We start from the raw sequence: 20,866 nt of genomic DNA, 5'->3' as shown, positions 1-20,866 counted from the left end.
AGAACTGGAGGTCAGATGAACAGGAGCCAGCTGCAGGATCCAGAATAAACAAAAGCCCCAGGAAAAAGAGCAGAAAGGACTAGGTGGCGGAGGGCAGAGAGTTGAAGGCCAAGGGGGGCGGTGAGCCGCCACAGGCCCCACCCCTGCCTGTACCACTCAGCAGATCCCATCATGGGCGTGATCACGTATCAAATCTCAACAGGGAAGTGATCACTACATTATATGACTGCCAAAACACTCAGAATCATGGCCCAGCCAAGTTGACGCACAATCTTAACTATCACAGTGATAGAAGCAGTCAAGGGTTCCATAGTATATTTTGATGGTAGTTTTTTTAATTTTATTTTGTTGTTGTGGTTGAGAACATACACAGCAAAATATACCTAATTCAACTGTTCCTACATGTATGATTCAGTGGCACTGATTACATTCTTCAAGTTGTGCAATCATTTTTACTATGATTTTCTGAGTTGCTCCTCTCTCATTAACATAAACTCTCTGCTCCCTAAGGTTCCTATCTAATCTTTCGAGTTGCTGTTGTCACTTTGAATTTTGATAAGAATTTTTTATATCAATTAATTTAGTTTCTTACAAACATAAATCAAGCTTGCTCCAGTTCCACAAGAACTCCATCACAGTCTTTGGGATGGAGAAAAATCACTGGTTTTCCATGTGCTCCTATTTTGGCCTCTTCAGTTGTAGTACGGATTTTCTTTTTTTTCAAATCCATCATGGCTGTGTTTATGTTATCCACCTTGAGAAAAGAAAATACATAAGAACACAATTGAGATCATAAAAATATTAATTATAGAAGAAACATTGAGAGCTCATGTGGTGTACCTCCTCTGCCTTTGGCCAGGACCATTCTTAAACAATCAAAAAGCATAAAACTTCCAGAGAGAGAAATGAAGTTGCTAAATTTTCCGAGATGACCAACTGCTATGTTTAAGAATTTTCACCATTAGTAAACGTTTCTCCTTGTAACCTAAATCATGTATGTTACACTTTGTAATATTTTCTTCTAGGTGATACAGGGCAAATTGGGTTTTCCTCAGAGCCTTAGGATCTTCATTTATAAGAGAGTAACAAAGCCTATCATACAAATTGGCTATAGATTAAAATGAGGTAACAGATAATATGCTCTTAGCATAGTTTTTGGCACAACAAATATGAGTTTGAAATTTCATGCACTGTATAACTTTAAAACTATTTTAAAATGGAGAGACTTTGAAATTAGACTAACTTTGGAAAAATGTAAAAATGAAATTCAATAAAATGAAACTCATTATATTCACATACAAAAAAGTAAGCATTCAGGAAGAAAATTCTGTTATTCCAAAAAAGATGAGGATTGACCAGTACAAATTAGGACGAAATAAGCCAGGGACATAGTGTGGGCATAACTTTGATAAAGCTCTGAGGTTTAAAATGAAATACGAATAGGAAGTTACAAGTAGAATGTGCAATGTATGAAGAAATTATAATTTTTAGTAATATTTAGTGTCCTCATCAGTTGTTTGACCACTTTTGAAACCCAGTATACAGTCTTTGGCTTTTTAAAAATAAGATAGAAATGTTGTAGAGGAGTTGCAAGATTATAAAAGTGGATTTTTAGGAGGGAAAAACACATTTTGATGATAGTTTAACAGTAATTTTCATCTATGTGAAGTTTTAATCTTAAAAGTGGTAACAAGATGGTTTGAGGGAGTTAGAGGTTTAGGGTCACAGTTTCATGAGATACCCCAGTTAACTGGCCTAATAATGTGTTAAGTGCTTCTGTTCAACATAGTTTGTTGCATAATGCCTGGGGTCTTAAAAGCTTGCAAGTGGCCATCCAAGGCACAACAATTGGTCTCTATTCACCTGGAGCAACACAGGAAGGAGAGTCAGAAATAGGAAGAGGATATGGAATGTGTGGATAACTGCCTCCATGAACAACTGTGTCCTTTGCCATGAGACCAGAAGAACTGGATGGTGCCTGGCTACCATTACTGAACACTTTGATCAAAAATTCCATAGAAGAATCCTGATCAAAAGGGGGAAAATGTAGAACAGAATTTCAAATTCTCATGGACTCTAGAGTTTCTGGAGCCATGGAAGGTGGATGAACCCCTGAAACTATTGCCCTGAGGTAATCTTTAAACCTTAAACCAAAAACATCCCCCGAAGTCTTCTTAAAACCAAACAGTAGTTTACCTTAGCTAGTAAAATAAATGTGCCTTGAGCATTATGCTCTTTTAAGAACTATCTATACAGGATCGAATTGACAGCAGCAACTTGAAAGATTAGATAGGAACCTTAGGGGGCAGTGAGCTTATATTAATAGGGGAGGAACAACTCAGAAAAGAGAGTGAGAATGGTTGTACTTAAAGAATGTAATCAATGCCACTAAACCGTACATGTAGAAACTGTTGAACTGGCATATGTTTTGCTGTATATACTCTCAACAACAAAATTAATAAAATTTTTTAAAATTATGGGTTTTTTTCCCCTCATCTGTTTTGTCAGGGGTTATCAATTTTATTAAACTTTTAAAAAAACAAACTGTTGGCTTTGCTGATTTTCTCTATGTCTATTTTCTATTTCTATTTGCACTATTTTCCTTCTACATTCTTTGTGGTTCAAAATTGGAAAACGTATGTGGAAGGGTTGTATCTTTTCACCTTACTTATTCAATCTGTTTTACTGAACAACTAATCTGAGAAGCTGGACTATACGGAGAACATGGCTTTACGACTGGAGGAAGACATATTAACAACCTGAGATATGTAGATGATACAACCGCACTTGCCAAAAAATGAAGATGAGTTGAAGAACTTACTGATGAAGTCAAACATCTGAATGGGAAGAAAATGAAAATCCTCACAACTGGTCAATAAACAACATCATGATAAATGAAGAAGAAACTGAAGTTGTCAATTATTTCATTCTCCTTGGATCAAAAATCAATGTCGGTGGAAGCAGCAGTCAAAAAAACCAAACAATGTATTGCCTTTGGCAGATCTGCTGCAAAAGACCTCTTTCAAGTTCTAAAAGGCAAAGATGTCACTTTTATGACTAAGGTGCACCTCACCCAAGCCATGGTCTTTTCCACTACCTCATATGGATGCAAAAGCTGGACAATGACAAAGGAAGGCAGAAGAATTGATGCATTCGAATTGTGGTGTTGGTCGAATACTGAAAATACAGCGGACTGCCAAAAGTACAAACAAACCAGTCTTAGAAGAACTACAGCCAGAACGCTCCTTACACACAAGCATGGTGAGAGATTGGCTCACTTACTTTGGACATGTCATCAGGAAAGACCAATCGCTAGAAAAGGGCGTCATGTTTGATACAGAGTCAGTGAAAATGAGGGAAACCCTCAATGAGGCGGATTGACACAACAGCTCCAACAATGGACTCAAACACAGCAACAACCATGAAGGTGGTGCAGAACCAGGCGATGTTTCATTCTGTTATACATAACGTTGCCATCAGTCGAAGTTGACTTGATAGCAACTAATAACAACAACAAGTAAACTTGGTGGCACAATGGTTAAACGCTCAGCTGCTAACTGAAAGGTCGGCGGTTTGAACCCACCAGCCACTCTGTGGGAGAAAAGACCTGGCAATCTGCTCCCGTAAAGACTGCAGCCTAGGAAACCCTACGGGGCAGTTCTACTCTGTCACACAGGGGCGCTATGAGTCGGAATCAACTCGACGGCACACAACAACAAATAACAAGAGCTCTGTCAAGCATTCGGCTGTTAACTGAAAAGTTACCCTATTTTTGTTTCCTTGAAAATGTCTTTATCTTCACATTTGAAGGATATTTTCACTAAGTATAGAATTCTACGATGATAGTCCCCCCTCCCCCACCCAAGAACCGCAGATGTAATTCCACTGTCTTCTTAACTGTACTGTTTCTGATGAGAAGCTGATGTCACTTTATTATTGTTCTCTTGCATAAAATGTGTCTTTTCCCCCTATGGCCACTTTTAAGATTTTCTTCTTATTTTGGTTTTGAGCAGTTTGACTCTGATGTTCTAGTATGTGGATTTATTTGTATTTACAGTAATCGGGGTTTGTTTAGCTTCTTGGGTCTATGGGTTAATGTTTTATTTTTCCTTTTTTAAAAAAATTATTTGCAGTAGTTTTTATTGAGGCGAAATTCATATAACATAAAAGTATATAACTCAGTTGCCTTTAGTACATTCCTAATGTCCTGCAACCACCAACTCTATCTAATTCAAAAACGTTTTCATTGACCCAAAGGAAAACCCAGTACTCATTAAGCACTCAGTCCTCATTCCTGTCTCCCCTCAGCATCTACTTATCCTTAGTTTTTGAACAATATTTTTGATGGGCATGGCATTCGAGGCTGACGGTCTGAGGTTTTTCTTTTAGTACTGTAAAGACATTGTACCACTGTTTTCTAGCTTGATGAGCATGCATTGCCATTCTTATCTTTGTCCTTTGGACATAGTGTTGTTTTACTCTGCCTTCTTGTAAGATAATCTCTTTGTAATTGTTTTAAAGATACGTGATTATGATGTGCCTTAGTGTAATTTTCTTCATATTTCCGGTGTTTGGGGTTTGTTGAGCATCTTGAATCTGGGCATTTACAGTTTTTCAGACATTATTTCTTCAAACACTTGTCCTGTTTTCTCTTCTGTTATTCAGGGACTCCAGTTACACCATTACAAGTATATTAGGTTGCCTGAAGTTGTTCCACAGCTCACTGATGCTCTGTTCGTTTTACTCAGACTTCTACATGTTACAAACTCCACAATACACTGTACTTTGCTTCAGTTTTGAATGATTTCTACTGCTATATTTTTAAGTTCAACAATTTCTCTTCTGCAATGTCTAACCTTCTATTAATCCCATCTAGTGTGATTTTCATTTTACCCATTGTAGTTCTCATCGCAAGATATTTGGCTCCTTGACATCTTCCATGTCTCTGCTTAATATGTTCAGTTTCTCTGTACCTTTTTCAAAATATGGAATATAATTATACTAACTATCCTCGTCTACTAATTCTATCATCTCTGCCATTTCTGTGTTTCCTTCTATAGAATGGTTTTTCTCCTCATTGACAGGCTATACTTTCCTGTTTCTTTTAATGCATGGTAATGTTTGATTGACTGTCAGTCATTGTGAATTTTATCTTATTTGGTGCTAGATATTTTTGTATTCCTATCAACATTTTTGACCTTTGTTATGGGACAAGTATGTTACTTGGATACAATGTGATATTTTTTGAGGTTTATTTTTAAAGCTTTGTTAGGTGGAATCAGAGTAGCCTTTAGTCCAGGGATAATTTTTCCTCACTACTGAGTAAAATCCTCCTGAGTACTCTACTCAACATCCATGATTTACAAGGTTTTTCCACTATGGCTGGTAAGAACACAAACTATTCCTCCCTCTGTGTGAAGACTGTTCCTTCTAATCATCTCAAGTGCCTTGAGAAGTACTACAGATGATTTGAGTACATTCTGTACAGCTCTCTTCTTCCCAGTGCTCTGTACAGCAAATTCTAGTCACCTTGACCTTCCTAGACTCTCAACTCCCATCTCAACTCAGGGAGACAGCTAAGCTCTACCTGAACTACCCTCTTCCTGTCTTGTAGCCTGGAAACTCTCTCCCGGCAGTAAAGCTGGGAAATTGCAGGGCTCATCCTGTTTGTTTCCCCTCTCTCAGGGATCAATGCCCTGTGCTGCCTTATGTCCAATGCCAGAAAAACATTGTTTCATATATTTTGTTTAGACGTTTTGCTTATCTTGTTTCAGATGGATAGATCTGGTCTGTTACACCACTTTGCTGGAATTAGAATTCTGAATTGGTGGATTCTAAAAAATGTCATTACATTTTATGTTGTTCTATAATTTTTGTTGTCTTTTTTCTCTGACTGCTTTTAAGATTTTCTCTTCATCTTTGGTTTTCAGGTTGACTATGGTATGCTTAGGTGTAGTTTTATTTGTATTTGCCCTTCTTGTGAATTGCTGAGCTTCTTGAATCTGAGGGTTGATGTCTTACATTAGATTTGTGAGGTCTTTGCCCACTATTTCTTCAATTATTGTTTCTGTTCTATTTTCTTTCTTCTCTTTCTTGGACTCCAACTATAGTATGCTAGAACTTTTCTGACTCATAGCAACCCTATGTACAAGAGAATGAAACACTGCCCGGTCCTGTGTCACCCTCACAATCACTGCTATGTTGAGCCCACTGTGTCAATCCATCTCGTTGAGGGTCTTCCTCTTTTTCATTGACCCTCTACTTTACCTAGCATGATGTCCTTCTCCAGGGTCTGGTCCCTCCTGATAACATGTCCAAAGTAAGTGACATGAAGTTTTGCCATTCTCGCTTATAAGGAGCATTCTGGCTATACTTCTTGCAAGACAGATTTGTTTGTTCTTCTGGTAGAACATGATATATTCAATATTCTTAGCCAATACCACAGTTCAAATACATCAATTCTTCTTTGGTCTTCCTTATTCATGAGAATCCTTCAAAATTGCAACTCGAGGCTTGAAATTTTTCTTCAGTTCTTTTAGCTTGAGAAATGCTGAGCGTGTTTTTCCCTTTCAGTTTTCTAACTCTAGGTGTTTGCACAATTCATCATAATACTTTACTCACCCTTTGAAATCTTCTGTTCAGCTCTTTTACTTCATCATTTTTTCCATTTGCTTTAGCTGCTCTACGTTCAAGAACAAGTTTCAGAATCTCTTCTGACATCCATCTTGGTCTTTTCTTTCTTTCCTGTCTTTTTAATGACCTTTTGCTTTCTTCATGTATGATGCCCTTGATGTCATCCCACAACTTGTCTGGTCTTTGGTCATTAATGTTCAATGCATCAAATCTATTCTTAAGATAGTCTCTAAATTGAAGGGTTTGGCAGAAATAGAATAGAAAGAAATAAAAATCTTTTAATTTTTGGAATTGAGAGTAGATGCAATAGTTACATGAAATACAAAGCAATTTCACTTGGGAAATTAAGTCAGTACCCCCAAAAATAAAAATAACACATTCAGTAATAACCCATCTATCTTAGTCATCTAGTGCTGCTATAACAGAAATACCACAAGTGGATGGTTTTAACAAAGAGAAGTTTATTCTCTCACAGTCCAGTAGGCTACAAGTCCAAATTCAGTGCATCAGCTCCAGGGAAACATTTTCTCTGTCAGCTCTGGAGGAAGGTCCATGTCGTCAATCTTCCCTTGGTCTGGGAGCTTCTCTGCGCAGGAACCTCAGGTCCAAAGGATGCACTCTGCTCCCAGCACTGCTTTCTTGGTGGTATGAGGTTTCCATGTGTCTCTGCTTGCTTCTCTCTTTTATATCTCAAAAGAGATTGGCTTAAGACACTATCCAATCTTGTATACCTCATAAGTATAACTGCTGCTAATCCATCATATTAGATCATAGTGATGGAATTTACAACACATAAGGAAATGACATCAGATTACAAAATGGTGCACAACTATACAATACTGGGAATCATAACCCAGCCAAGTTGACAGATATTTTTGGGGGACATGATTCAGTCCATGACACCATCTAAAAAATTTGCCATTAGTGAAAATCTGGGCTATTCATTTCAACTTTTTACCAGCTTTTTTGGGTGTATATCTGTGTTGGTATTTTCACACTGATTTTCCTCTACCATTTTGGAAATTTAAGAGTGATAGTAATACAAATTAAAAAATGTTTCGATTATCAAAATCAGAATTCAGAATCTTCAGGTAAATCTTATACCTTCTTTGGTCCTCAGTTACCACATCTGAAAATAGCAATACAATCTTGTTTGTTTGAAGGCAAGGAGATGGGCTAGATAACATCTTTTAACTTTAAGTTATGTAATTCTCAGTGTCCAAATTTTATGAATAGGTAGTAATGTGCCACTTGTAATGTTGTATGACATTTTGACTGATGCATAAATCGAACTGTCAAACTGTTATAAATCCACTAAAGTCAAAAAGTCTGGATAAAATATTTATGTTTTAATTGTCTCTCTCTCTGCCCAGCTAAAAGCTAAGTGAATTATGCAAATCTAACACTTTCCTCACTTGCATGGATTCAGAAGGGTCCCTGAGTATTCTTGGGAATGATTTCTTAAGGATATAAATTGCCTCTTCTTCCATATTTGCTATATAGTCTGGTGGTGGCCATGTGGAATGTTTCCCAAATACTGGTCTCTACCGAAATTTTTACCAGCTGATAGTAAAAAAAAAAAAAAAAAAAATCCAAAAAACTAAATTTATTTAATTGACAGAACTCTTTTATTCTAAGAAGATTCCTTTTTCTTCTTCTTTATTTTTTTGGAATAAAATGTCCTTTCTTTTACAAAACTTTAACAGTGGATGGCAGTTTTCAAAATTTTCCGTACTTAATACAAAAAGCTAAAAACCTCATCGGACTGCTGACTTGTTTTGTTTTGTTCTGCTCTTCAGAAATTTTGCCATTCTATGAAGCCTCCATGTCTGGGAACTGGTGTTACAGAGATCACCAGCAGAGCTTAGCAATTCCCTGGGGCTTACTCTAAAGCCAGAATGAGAAGAGAATTAAAAAAAAAAAAAAGAATTTTCTCCTTTCCTGACTGAAGAACAGCTATTTCCCAGGATGCAGGAAATAAGTTACATCACTAGCCTTTTACCTTAAAATTGCTTTGCATAATTTTTCTCTCATAAAGGATATGTGCTTATTGAAAACAAAAAATCTATGAAACATACCAAAGGATAAACAAGAAAATAAGCCTTCTATTATCTGTCTGACCACTCAGAAAATAAAACTGAATCACTGCATTTCTTTACACTTTATTCTTCATTTAAAAAATAAAATTGGGATGAAAAGATGCTAAACATCATTACCCATTAGAGAAATGCAAATCAAAACCACTATGAGATATCACTTCACACCCACTAGGATGCTGTTACCAGAAAAACAGAAAATAAGGAAGTGTTGGGGAAGATGTGAAAATAGAAACCCTCATCCATTGTTGGTGAGATTGTAAAATAGTGCAGCCACTGTGGAACTGAGTTTAGCAATTCCTCAAAAAAGTTAAAAATAGAATTACTGTATGATCCAGCAATTCTACTCCTAGGTCTTTACCCAAAGGACTTGAAAGCAGGGACACTAACAGATACTTGTACACCAATGTTCACTGTAGCACTATTCACAATAGCCAAAAGGTAGAAACACCCAAGTGTCCATCAACAGATATAAATGGGTAAACAAACTGTGGCCATAAAGAGAAAGGAAGTCCTGACACATCTCAACATAGATGAACTTTGAACACATTATACCTAGTGAAATGTCATACACAAAAGGACAAACATTGTATGATCCCACTTACATGAAACATCTAGAGTAGGCAAATGCATAGAGACCAAAGCTTATTAGTGGTTACCAGAGGAGCCTTCGTGGGGCAGTGTTTAAAGCGCTTGGCTGCTAACCAAAAGGTCAGAAGTTCGAACCCACAAGCCACTCTGCGGGAGAAAGATGTGGCAGTCTGCTTCCCTAAAGATTTACAGCCTTAGAAACCCTATGAGCCGGCCGGTTCTACTCTGTCATATAGGGCTGCTGAGTCGGAATCGGCTCCACAGCAGTGGGTTTGGTTTTGGTTTTTACCAGGGGCAGGTGGGAGGTGGAAAAGACAGTTACTGCTAAAGGGGCACCGAGTTTTTATTAAGGGTGATTAAAAAACAAAACAAAACTTAGAAATGGATAATGGTGATGATTGTACAATGTGCTGAACGTAATTAATGTCACTGAATTGTACATGTAAAACTGGTTGAAATGGCAAGTGTTTGGTTATACATATTTTTACAACAATAAAAAAATTTAAAATAAAATTGGATTCAGTCTGTGGACAGAGTTCTGTATCCTACTATTAATAACATTTTTACCACGTACTTTACCCCCATCAGCCTGGAACAGTGAGGACTTCGTGGATACCTCTAATTCAGATCTAATACCCTTTCTGTAGTTTTAACTCCCTTCTCTGAGACTGAGAAACCTGGCTCCCATTATCTTTAATATACACTCACTTGATCAAACGTCATCCCTATTAAACAATCCCTCATCACTGCTCCTGCCCCTCCCTCTGGAGTAGACTCTTCAACCCACCTGTGCTCCAGTACACTGGGCTGCCTCCTCCCTCCCTGCCCCGTGAGGCTGCCCTCCTCACTCCATCTGAGTTCTCACTCACTGAGCCAGGCCACCTGACCCCTGCAAGACGCCCTCCTTATCCCACCGGAGCTGGCCTGTCTCTGTACAGAAGCCCTCCTTACCTCGCATGGGCCCAGACATCCTGCACTGGGCTGTCCCAGTGTGCACACGCCCTCCTCACCCTACTGGGGCCTGGCTCCCCACACCTGCCCACCCACATGGACGTCCTCACCATGCTGGGGCCTGGCTCCTCACACCTGCCCACCCACGTGGACGTCCTCACCATGCTGGGTCCTGGCTCCCCATGCCTGTCCACCCCCACATGGACGTCCTCACCCTGCTGGGGCCTGGCTCCCCACACTTGTCCACCCACACATGGATGTCCTCATCCTTCTGGGGCCTGGCTCCCCATGCCTGTCCACCTCACTTAGATGTCCTCAACCTGCTGAGGTCTGGCCCTCATGTCTGTCCACCCCCACATGGACGTCCCCCTCACCCTGATCAGGCTCTGACTCCGCACGTCTGCCCACCCCACGTACACGTCCCCCTCACCCTGATCAGGCTCTGACTCCCCACGCCTGCCCACCCCATGCGTGAACACAGTATTCATCCCACTTGGGTCCAAATCCCCACACTTGGTTGCCATCATCCCTGCACTGATGCTCTCCTCACCTGACCTGGACCCTGGCTCTCCATGCTAGGCCCTCCCCCGACACATGGTGGTGTCGATGCCCTCCCCAACCCTGCTCAGGCTCTCACATGCCACGCTCCCCCACCCCCTCAATGTGGATGCCTTCCTCAACATGGGCTCCTTCCTCACTGATACCCCCAGAAAGGCTGCCCCGACCTCCCCCTCCCAAGCATCAGCACCCTACTCAGCCTCTGGCTTTCCACATGGGCAACTCCCACCACTCAGATGCCCTCCTCACCCCACTCGCGCTCCAGCACCCTGCTTAGGGCAGCTGCAGCTCTCCCCGCCCGACATGGAAACTTGTGCTGCCCCACAGAAAGTCTTCAGGACTGAATTGTTCAGGGAAGGAGGGGGTGGAAGAGGGAAGGGACCACAAGTACTTTCATGCTGTTTATCTCCCTCTTTGCTTCAGCCACAAGAAAGCAGCATCTGACAGAAACAACAGGTATGCTAATCTCATCTGTAGTCATATTTTGCCATATATTTCTTCTTGGCTCTAGCCTGCTATTTACTCAGGTTTATCCTTCTGTATTTTAGACACTGTATAGACTGTATAGTCAGTCCCCTCTAATCTTCTGTAGAAAACGCAGGACATGCAGGAATAAAACAAGCAGGCAAGCTCCAGGGCAGGAGCTTTGTATGTGGTCCAACTGCACAGCCCAGCACCCTGCCCAGCAAAAGTCAGAGCGATATTAAAAGTACAACCAGGACAATGCAGACAAAGATACCAACTAAATACTAACTGAATGGAAGAGCTGCTGTGCTGGGCTTTAACCCTTTAGTTGCTGGACTGTGAGGAAGTCTCAGGGATCCTAGGGAAGGGTCCTTTTGGAAGGAGGATGTTACTCTGCAGGTTTAGAACAGCTACTTACCAGCCAGAATGGAAACATTTAAATATTTTAACAATCTATACAAACACAATACAAATTTGTTGGACAAGTAAATATTTTCAGTGGCCCTTAAGGGTTTCACTGTGACATACTTTGCTGTCTGGGTAAATTATTTAGGGAGCGCATGGAGAACGCTTCTCCAGCAGAGGGAAGGCAGACGGCAGGGAGAACGTCCAGTGGGGCTCTCTCTGGAAGCATACAATGGCGGTACTAGAACAGGCTATGCCAGGAACAGCAAGCTACTCAGTCCATACACAAGCAACAGAAGAGACTAAACAAAGGAACTTTTAAACTTCCTCTAGTGAATGACAAAGACACAAGGATGAGAAACTAGGGCAAACCTCCTAAGAGAACATGGAAACCAACAATCGACTTTGACAAAAAACTTTGACAGCTGATGAGATACTTATCCATCCGTGAGGAAAGGGCCATTGTATCAAAAATTTTTGTTGAGTCAACTAAAAGCTATGGAGCATGCCCATAACAGACACATAGCTACATTACTATGTAGCTATGAAAAAGAAGGTACAGCACTCTTGTGATAATTATAGAGCGAGAAGCTTTTTATGAACAAATGCAATTTACTAAGCTCGGTCAAATTTCTGATGGGTGGATTTAACATTTTAAAAGAAAGAGTGGCATTAAAAAACAGATGGCAATAACCATAAAGCTATAGAATTGTGAGCATTTTCAGAAGACACAGTTGTGGATGCTGCCTATCCCCAAAACAGTTAGAAAATGCTGAACAAACCAGTTTTTGCATACGTGATGTTTATCAGCTTTCTACCTTAGCAGGAAGGAGCTCTGGTGGCGTAATGGTTAAATGCTCGGCTGTTAACCAGCAGGTTGGTGGTTTGAACGCATCCACCCACTCCACATCCACCCACTCCGCAGGAAAAAGACCTGGTGTCTGCTCCCATAAAGATTACAGACTAGAAAACCCTGTTGGGCAGTTCTACTGTCACATGGGGTCACTATGAGTCAGACTCGACTTGAGGCACCTAACAACAACAACCTCAGCAAGTACCGATTTCTATTTAGCCTTATGGTTACAAACGCTAGACAGCTTGTCTCTTCCTTCAGGTGCTAACGCTGCTCATTCCCACTTCTGGCAATCTGAAAATAAAATCATGCTAAAGCTTTTAGAAGTTTCACAGATTTTCCTTTTGTTTAGAACACATTAATGTGTTGATGGCTATTACCCAACAACCAGTCAACCCCGTATGTGCGGAGTAGAACTAACTGCTCCATAGGGTTTTCAAGGCTGTCACCTTTCAGAAGCAGATCGCCACGCTTGTCTTCTGAAGCACCTCTGGGTGGGTCTGAAGTGCCAGTCTTTCAGTTAGTAGTCAAGTGCTTAACCGTTTGAGCCACCCAGGGTCTCCTACTGATGGCTATAGCACTTTTAAAACAAGTCCACAAATTCCTTGATACACTTCCCATTGAGAGGCAGGATCTATGTCCCCTCCCTTGAATCTGGCCTGCCTTGATGACTTGCTTACGACCAATACCCAGCAGCAGAAGTGCTGCTGTGGGACTTCTGAGGGTAGGTCAGAAAGGTCATGCGGTTCCCACCTGGTTCTCTTGAGACATTCCCTCCGGGGAAGCCAACTACCAAATAAGAAGTCCAACTATGCTTAGAACTACCCTTAACTTGTAATGCTGAAGAGTTGCTGTGTAGTGCTCCTGACTTCCCAGCTGTCAGCCAGCATCAACTGCCAGCCGACATCCAGCTCACTCAATCCTTTGGGTGACTGCAGCCCTGGCTGACATCTGACATAATCACATGAGAGACCCCAACCAAGAGCTGCCCAGGTGAGCCCCTCCCAAATTCCTAACCCACAAAATCCTGAGCAAAATAAAATGATTGTTGTTTAATACTACAAAGTTTTGGAATAATGTATTACATAGCAAAGGACTAGGACAATGACCGAAGAAATACTTCCTAACTAGCTCTACTACTTCTCCACTTTCAGTGGAAGGTGATTTCAGATCCATGTTGTATTAGCCAGAACAGACTAAGTTATACTGTGGTGAAATAATTAACCCTGAAACCTCAACAGCTTCACTGAACAAAAATGTGTTTCCTATTCAAGAGTAGGCAAGGAATTTTATTCCTTCTGGCGACTCAGGGATCCAAGCCCTCTCCATCTTGTGACACCACCATCTCACAGATTGCTGCGGTAGAGGAAGAAGGAGCAATAGTTCTCACATGCTTCCATCTTGAAGCATACCTTCATTCTGAATATTGTCCCGCTATCCTGGCAATACCACTTTTTAATAATAACCAAATGTGGCATACACGGGTGGCCTCCAGTACTCATTTTTCTTTTCTTCCTTTTAGTTATAGCAACTCAAAAGTTCTGGCTGGGCACATAACTGCCTAACTACAGACTCTCTTCCCAGTTTCCCTTCAAGTGTGCTATGTGACCAAGCTCGGGCCAATGGGATACGAGCAAACGTGGTATGTTTAATTTCTAGACAATCTCCACCTCTTTAAAGGCACTCATGCCACATTCTCTGCCTTCCCTTTCCTCTGGCTGGCAAGTGGTGTTATCTGTTATAGAGGTAGAGCTGCCCCATTAGTCCAGGGCAGCTCACCTCTAGACTGAGAACAGGAAATAAAAAATTCTCTCTCTCTAGTCAATCTAATCTATCTATTTATCTATCATCTATCCATCTATCTATCTAACCTATCTATCTACCTACCTACCTATCTATCTTTAAGCCACTCACTGTATTTTTTTGAGGAGAGTGGGGAATGCTGACGGGAGTTGTCATACAAAAGCACCAACTAACTAACCTCATTTCACACAGTCTCCTATTACATACCTTCCTTTTATACTCATAGACATATACATTTTCACTTCTTCCCTTAATCTCTACATTTGAATTAGCTATACCATAACTGAACTTCCAATTCCTTTAGGTAACTGAACTTCTATCCCACATAGCTGGTTTCCTTTGAAGGCATGGGCTCTCTTGAAGTAGAACACAAACAGTGTAGTGTGGGAGAGAGAAGAGTGGATTCAAAGGCAGACGATCTGCTTCTCATACTGAGGGGTCTTCAACAAACCCCTAAGGACAGTGAAATAAAGACCTGCAGCCCAAAGTAACCTCCTAAAAATATATATCTAATCATTTTCCATTATTTAAAGGATAAAGACTAAGTGTTAGGTCCGGTTTAGTTCCTTGGCCTAATGTCTTGTAGCTTTCCCACCTCAAATTTTAAAAACTTGGCCAATATGCTGAAGGCAATCTGGCATCATGGCTGAGTACAGATCCTGTAATGAGAACAAACCTGGGTTTGAATCCCAGCCTTGTCACCTAGTACTAACGGGACTGTGGGTAATTAACATTTCTAAGTCTCAATTTCCTCACCTGTCAAATGAAGCTGATACTGCTCTCAGAGGGTAACTATGAACTTCACATATTGCCAGAGAACTCGATAAATGTTAGTTATGGTAACTCTGTCTTTCCACGTGCTATTCCCTCTGCCCGGAATACCCTTCTCCTCTTGTTGACTGGGGAACTCATTCACTTTCATTATAACTCATGCCCTGTGATGCCTTCCCATCCCCTCGACCTGCCCAGAGCAATCAATCTCTCCCTCTTTTGTGCTACTGAGAACACACTTCACTAATTCTACTTATCATGCTAATTGCCTAATTAAATATCTGCCCCTCCTCACTGTGGGCCTGGTCCATGTCTTGTTCATTACTGAATCCCATGTACTTAGTGGAGGACACAGTGTAGGCTCTCAAATATATTTGCAATAATAAACTGAATAAACCTTTGAATTCACACTACAAGCAACCTAACTCTCTCTGGATCAGGAATAAGGCCTAAGTCCTAATTATGTCATTCTTTCAAAAGAACACCAAAAACCAAAACAAACCCGCTGCCGCCAAGTCAATTCTGACTCATAGTGACCTTACAGGACAGAGTATAACTGCCCTAGAGGGTTTCCGAGTAGCAGCTAGTGATTTGAACTACTGACCTTTTGGTTAGCAGCCAAGCTCTTAACCACTTCGCCACGAGGGCGCCTTCAAAAGAATAGTCTTATCAAATTAATTTAAACTGAAGAATAATTGGTCTTGCTGATATTCCAAAAGGTGGTTATCTGAACATCTACAGTCAAGGGCTTTCTAATAAGAATGTTCTTGTCTAATGTTTCTTCATGTTTTTTTCTGGGAATTGTTAACAGATACAATTCAGAACATCTTAAAAATCACAATCAATAATTTAAAATGTATTGCTTTTATAATAAGAAAAAAGTTATTAAAAATAATTGTGTGTAAGGAAATTTTACACATAAAAAGTCTTCTCTCACTTCCTTCTCCTAATTGCTTGTGATAGTAAAAGCAGTTGATTCCTTTTACATGGGAAGTCATATACGATCAATAAACATGATTGGGGGAGGGGAACAAGCAAAGATCAAGAGGGTATTTAAACTTAAGGGGATTTCTTCTGAGATCAGAATTTTATGGTTTCTTTTTCATAATTTTGAAGGATTAGCGGCAGAGCCACTTCTGAATGTAAAGAAACCCCTTTCATCCAATAACTGAAGAGGGCTGCAATGTGTTCTCCCCACGTATTACTCTATTACTGTTTCCCCATTAGGCAAAATGCTGGACCTTAAGAGCCACAGTCCCCCCAGAATGAAAATGATATTCATGTATGAGGTCTAAATATAACAAAGACTCATATCTACCTTTCTGCCAAGTTCAGTGGCTTTTATAGTAGCTGTTGAATTTAGACTTCAGTAAAATACATTAATACTGTTTTTTATGGTTCTCTAAAGGGAAAGAATAATCTATGGATCCAGCTTTGGATAGGACCAATATTATCATTCCCCTTAACCTAATACAAGTTTCTGATGAGAGTAACAACACATAGTCTTAAAAAGTAAAAGATAATTTTGTAAAAGACAGAATTAAAACATCAAGCAATAAAATAATTGAAATACCTCAATGCAGATGTGATGCATTCCTCCAGCCTTGTTTTTCTGCAGAAAACCTGCAATCGGACTGTCTTTGCCCAAGGGATGAAGCAGTTCCATCTTGGTATTTCCCAGGTTGACAAAAACAACAGATACTCCATGTTCAGGAAGAGGGACCGCTTCACTTACCTGGGCCCCTAGAACATTCTTATAAAATGTCGAGGCCTTTTCCAAATTCGGCACGGCTATGGCTACATGATTGAGTCGACCCAGATTCCACACAGGGTCTGCCACTTTCTGCGAGGGCTGTGACAGGGAAAAAGTTCTCATGGTTGGAACTGGAGTCTGGAGTCTGGAAAAAAGCCCTGAAAAAGTGAACAGCATTGATATCACTCTTTTGATAATATACTTCTAAAGTTAATTAAACAAAACAAATAAAAACTAAAGAAATAATATATGTAAAAACTATATTCTATCATTGTATTACAGACAATAGTAGTCATAAAAGAAAAATGCTCTGCTTTAATTTATATATACCTGTTTTGTTTTATTCTTAGAGTCAAATCAGGAGAAATGTATAGAAAAACTTATGTCAAAATCATTTACTCTATCTATTTAAATAACTGGCTAGAAGCAAAAAGCTAACTCTGGGCTTCAATTAGATTCAGAAGAATGATACTTTTCATAATAATTTACATTTATTGATACTATTTGATGGACAGCTGCATATCGTTAAGAATTGCTTGCTATTCTCTGCACTTCACAGAGTCTGAATCTGATAGTGTAAAACAACCTAGATTTTATCCTGAAAGCAAGTAATTTCCTTCCCTACCAAAACCCAATTTTGGCTCATATTCTGTGAGTAAGTTCATTAAAGCCATAGCCATTCAGTATTTTTTAATATGTATTTTATTCAAATGGTACCCATTAAGGCCTATATCTAATGATTGGGGAAGGGGAACAGGCAAAGATCAAGAGGGTATTTAAACTTAAGGGGATTTCTTCTAAGATCAGAATTTTATTGTTTCTTTTTCATAATTTTGAAGGGTTAGAGGCAGAGCCACATCTGAATGTAAAGAAACCCTTTTCATCCAATAACTGAAGAGGGCTTCAATGTATTCTCCCCACGTATTACTCTATTACTGTTTCCCCATTAGGCAAAATGCTGGACCTTAAGAGCCACAGTCCCCCCAGAATGAAAATGATATTCATGTATGAGGTCTAAATATTATCTCGAAAAACTCCACTACTTAATAAAAAACTATAAAACAGTAAAATGAAGAAAAATATTTTAAACAGTATGTTGTTAGCTCTTAATGAAAAACACTTTAAACAGTACCTGGTATCACAAAGCTTCAGCTAAAGTAAAATTAATTCCCTTAGACTGAAACTTTTAATTAAAATGACACTATTTTGTTTAAGTTAGGCAATAAACCTTACGTATCATAGTTCAGAAGAAAGCAAAATTCAGCGTAAGACGGTCTTTTGCTATGCCACCGTCTAAATTAGTTATTACTGAAATACTCAAAAGAGCTCATTATCAATAAGTTGATATAGGCCAGTTCTTTGGAGTCAGTGTCTTATCATGAAATCCAAATCTATATCAACCCAGGCTGATAAGGTACATAAGGTTCCTAGGTGGCACAAATGGTTTACACTCTAACCTAAAGGATGGTGGTTCGAACCCACCCAGAGGTACTGCAGAAGAAAAGGCTAGGCGATCTGCTTCCGTTAAGATTACAGCCAGCCCTGAGATTGTGGCCCCAGGACAACCTTTTAACTCAGAACTGAAGTCACTCCCGAAGTTCACCCTTCAGCCAAAGATTAGACAGGTCTATAAACAAACAATACACCTGTGAGGAACATGCTCCATTATTCAATCAAGTATACGAGACTAAATGGGCACACCTGCCCAAAAGCAAAGACGAGAAGCAGAAAGGAACAGGAAAACCTGACGAGTAGAAAATGGGAACCCGGAGTGGATAAGGGGAGAATGTTGACACATTGCAGGGTTGGCAGTCACTGTCACAAAACAATTTTTCTATTGTTTAGTGAGAAAATCATTTGCTCTGTAAACTTTCACCTAAAGCACAATTTAAAAAAAAAGATTACAGCTAAGAAAACCCTATGGAGCAGTTCTACTCTGTAATACATGGGGTAATCATGAGTCAGAACTGACTCCACAGCAGCTAACAATGACACACATATGTGTACAACTGAAACTAAATTTCATAGAAAGAATACACAATCCTTAGTAGATGTGTTAGATGTGAGGTGTTCTGATATTTTCTACTCTATTGTATTTCATATATATATATTTTTAATACTGGTACTACCACTAATATCTACCTTGCTGGTTTGCTGTGAACATTAGATAGTTTATGAAAAAAACATAATACAGTGCCAGATACATAAATAGTAAGTAGTCAACAAATTCAGTCATTCTTATTGCTAATGACAACCAGTGAGTGTTTGCTAACTGAGTGGCAGGGTTACCTGTGGGGTCCAAGAAACTATCCCATGAGGGCATGGTGATAGCAGATTTTAAAAATGCTAGCAAGCAACAAAATCATTGGTCAAGCTGCTCTTCCCTCCTTTTCTTGTATCTCTACTGCAGGTACAATTTGCAATGAAAATTTACTACAGACTGTATTTATATTCAAAAACTGCGGATAGGGTTAATGGGCTTTAGGGTAGTGTGTACATTAGTAAGTGGTACCCTTATTACAAGCAGCCATGGTGCACAGTGGCTGAAGTGCTCAGCTGCTAACCAAAAGGTCATTGGTTCAAACCCACCAGCTGCTGCGCAGCAGAAAGATGCGACCCTGTCCTATAGGGTTGCTACGAGTTGGAATTGACATGACGGCAATGGGGTTTGTTTTGTTTTTACCCTTGTTGCAAGTATAAAATTTTAAGGGTATGTCAAATAATGAGTTTGAGTTTTTGTTTTCTTCTCAATTCTCCTTACCAGTGTCACCTTTACAAGAGACACGGCAGCCACAGCTTCCTTGGCAGGTGTCCCATTACCAGCAATGGAACACACCATAGAACTGTCACAGGAATAAACTAGAGGATATCCGAATAAAGATGAAGTTTTACATTCCATGCCAATTTGCTCAAGGGACATTTCAAAAACTTCTGGCACTGCAGAGGAAACCCAACCAACTCACGTGATGGACCACCACACTGTAGCCTATATTTCTCCAGAACTTCCTTATCACTGGGCTCTCAGTGTGCGAGGAAGAAACTGTTTACTAGAATGACTGGTCCTTCTTCTTTTTAATTGAAAAAACAAAAACTCCTTTATTGGAAAAATAGAAAGATAACAACATCTTTATATAATGTAAAAATTAAGACTTTGAGCTATATACCATAGGTTTATCTTATCTCTAGAAATGTAAACTTGTTTGATAAAGGAAATATCACCTTTTCCTGTTTTTTTTTTAATTGGTTTTATTTGGTCCCTAAAGCATACATTCTAGCAATAGAAAATAGTGATACCAATGATTCAAAAATTCAACTCCTTTAAAATGAAGGGATGAAGATATACAAATGGCCAACAAGCACATGAAAAGATGCTCAGCATCATCTGTCATTAGGGAAATGCAAATTAAAACCACAATGAGATACCACTTCACACTCACTGGGATTCAAACCACCAACCTTTCACTTAGTAGTAGAGCTCAAACTGTTTGTGCCACCCAGGGACCTTAATCTAATTTTAGAACAAGTAAAAGCTTTTTAAGTCTGATTTTTGCATATCTGGTTTGAGGAGACATACTTAGAAAGACATTCATCAGAAATGTCTTCAAGTTAGTTTGATAAGAAGCACAAAAGTTTTCAGCCTTCAGCCAGTGGCTTTAACAATACCATATACATATTTTCAACCTGTTTAAAACTATGATCATACCAGTAGTACTCAAATTATTTCAGAACATAGAAAAGGAAGGGATACTGTTTACTAGAATGACTGACTTCATTTTATGAAGGCAGCATAACCCTGATACCAAAACCAGGCAAAGATGCCACACAAAAAAATTACGTACCAATATCTCTCATGAATATAGATGCAAAAATTCTCAACAAAATTCTGGCCAATAGAATTCAGCATCATATCAAAAAAATAATACACCATGACCAAGTAGGATTCATACCAGGTATGCAAGGATGGTTCAACATTAGAAAATCAATCAA

At 39.5% G+C, this 20,866-nt stretch overlaps 1 protein-coding gene across 1 annotated transcript in view; it reads right to left on the bottom strand.

Annotated features, from left to right (window-relative positions):
* Positions 1 to 448: 448 nt before the first annotated feature.
* The window catches only part of MCEE (methylmalonyl-CoA epimerase), a 37,040-nt gene continuing 16,622 nt past the window's right edge, over positions 449 to 20,866 (bottom strand). Inside the window, exons 2-3 of the mRNA XM_023727858.1 lie at positions 16,700 to 17,037; positions 449 to 754 (exon numbers count right to left, since the gene is read on the bottom strand). Of these exons, the coding sequence (XP_023583626.1) occupies positions 602 to 754; positions 16,700 to 17,037 (491 nt within the window). The 3' untranslated portion in view covers positions 449 to 601. The remainder of the gene's footprint in view (positions 755 to 16,699; positions 17,038 to 20,866) is intronic.

The sequence above is a fragment of the Trichechus manatus genome, unplaced genomic scaffold (assembly GCF_000243295.1).
Source record: "Trichechus manatus latirostris isolate Lorelei unplaced genomic scaffold, TriManLat1.0 scaffold00019, whole genome shotgun sequence".
Taxonomy (NCBI): Eukaryota; Metazoa; Chordata; class Mammalia; order Sirenia; family Trichechidae; genus Trichechus; species Trichechus manatus.
The sequence above is the reverse complement of the archived record's forward strand: the minus strand, read 5'-3'. Positions and strand labels throughout refer to the sequence as shown.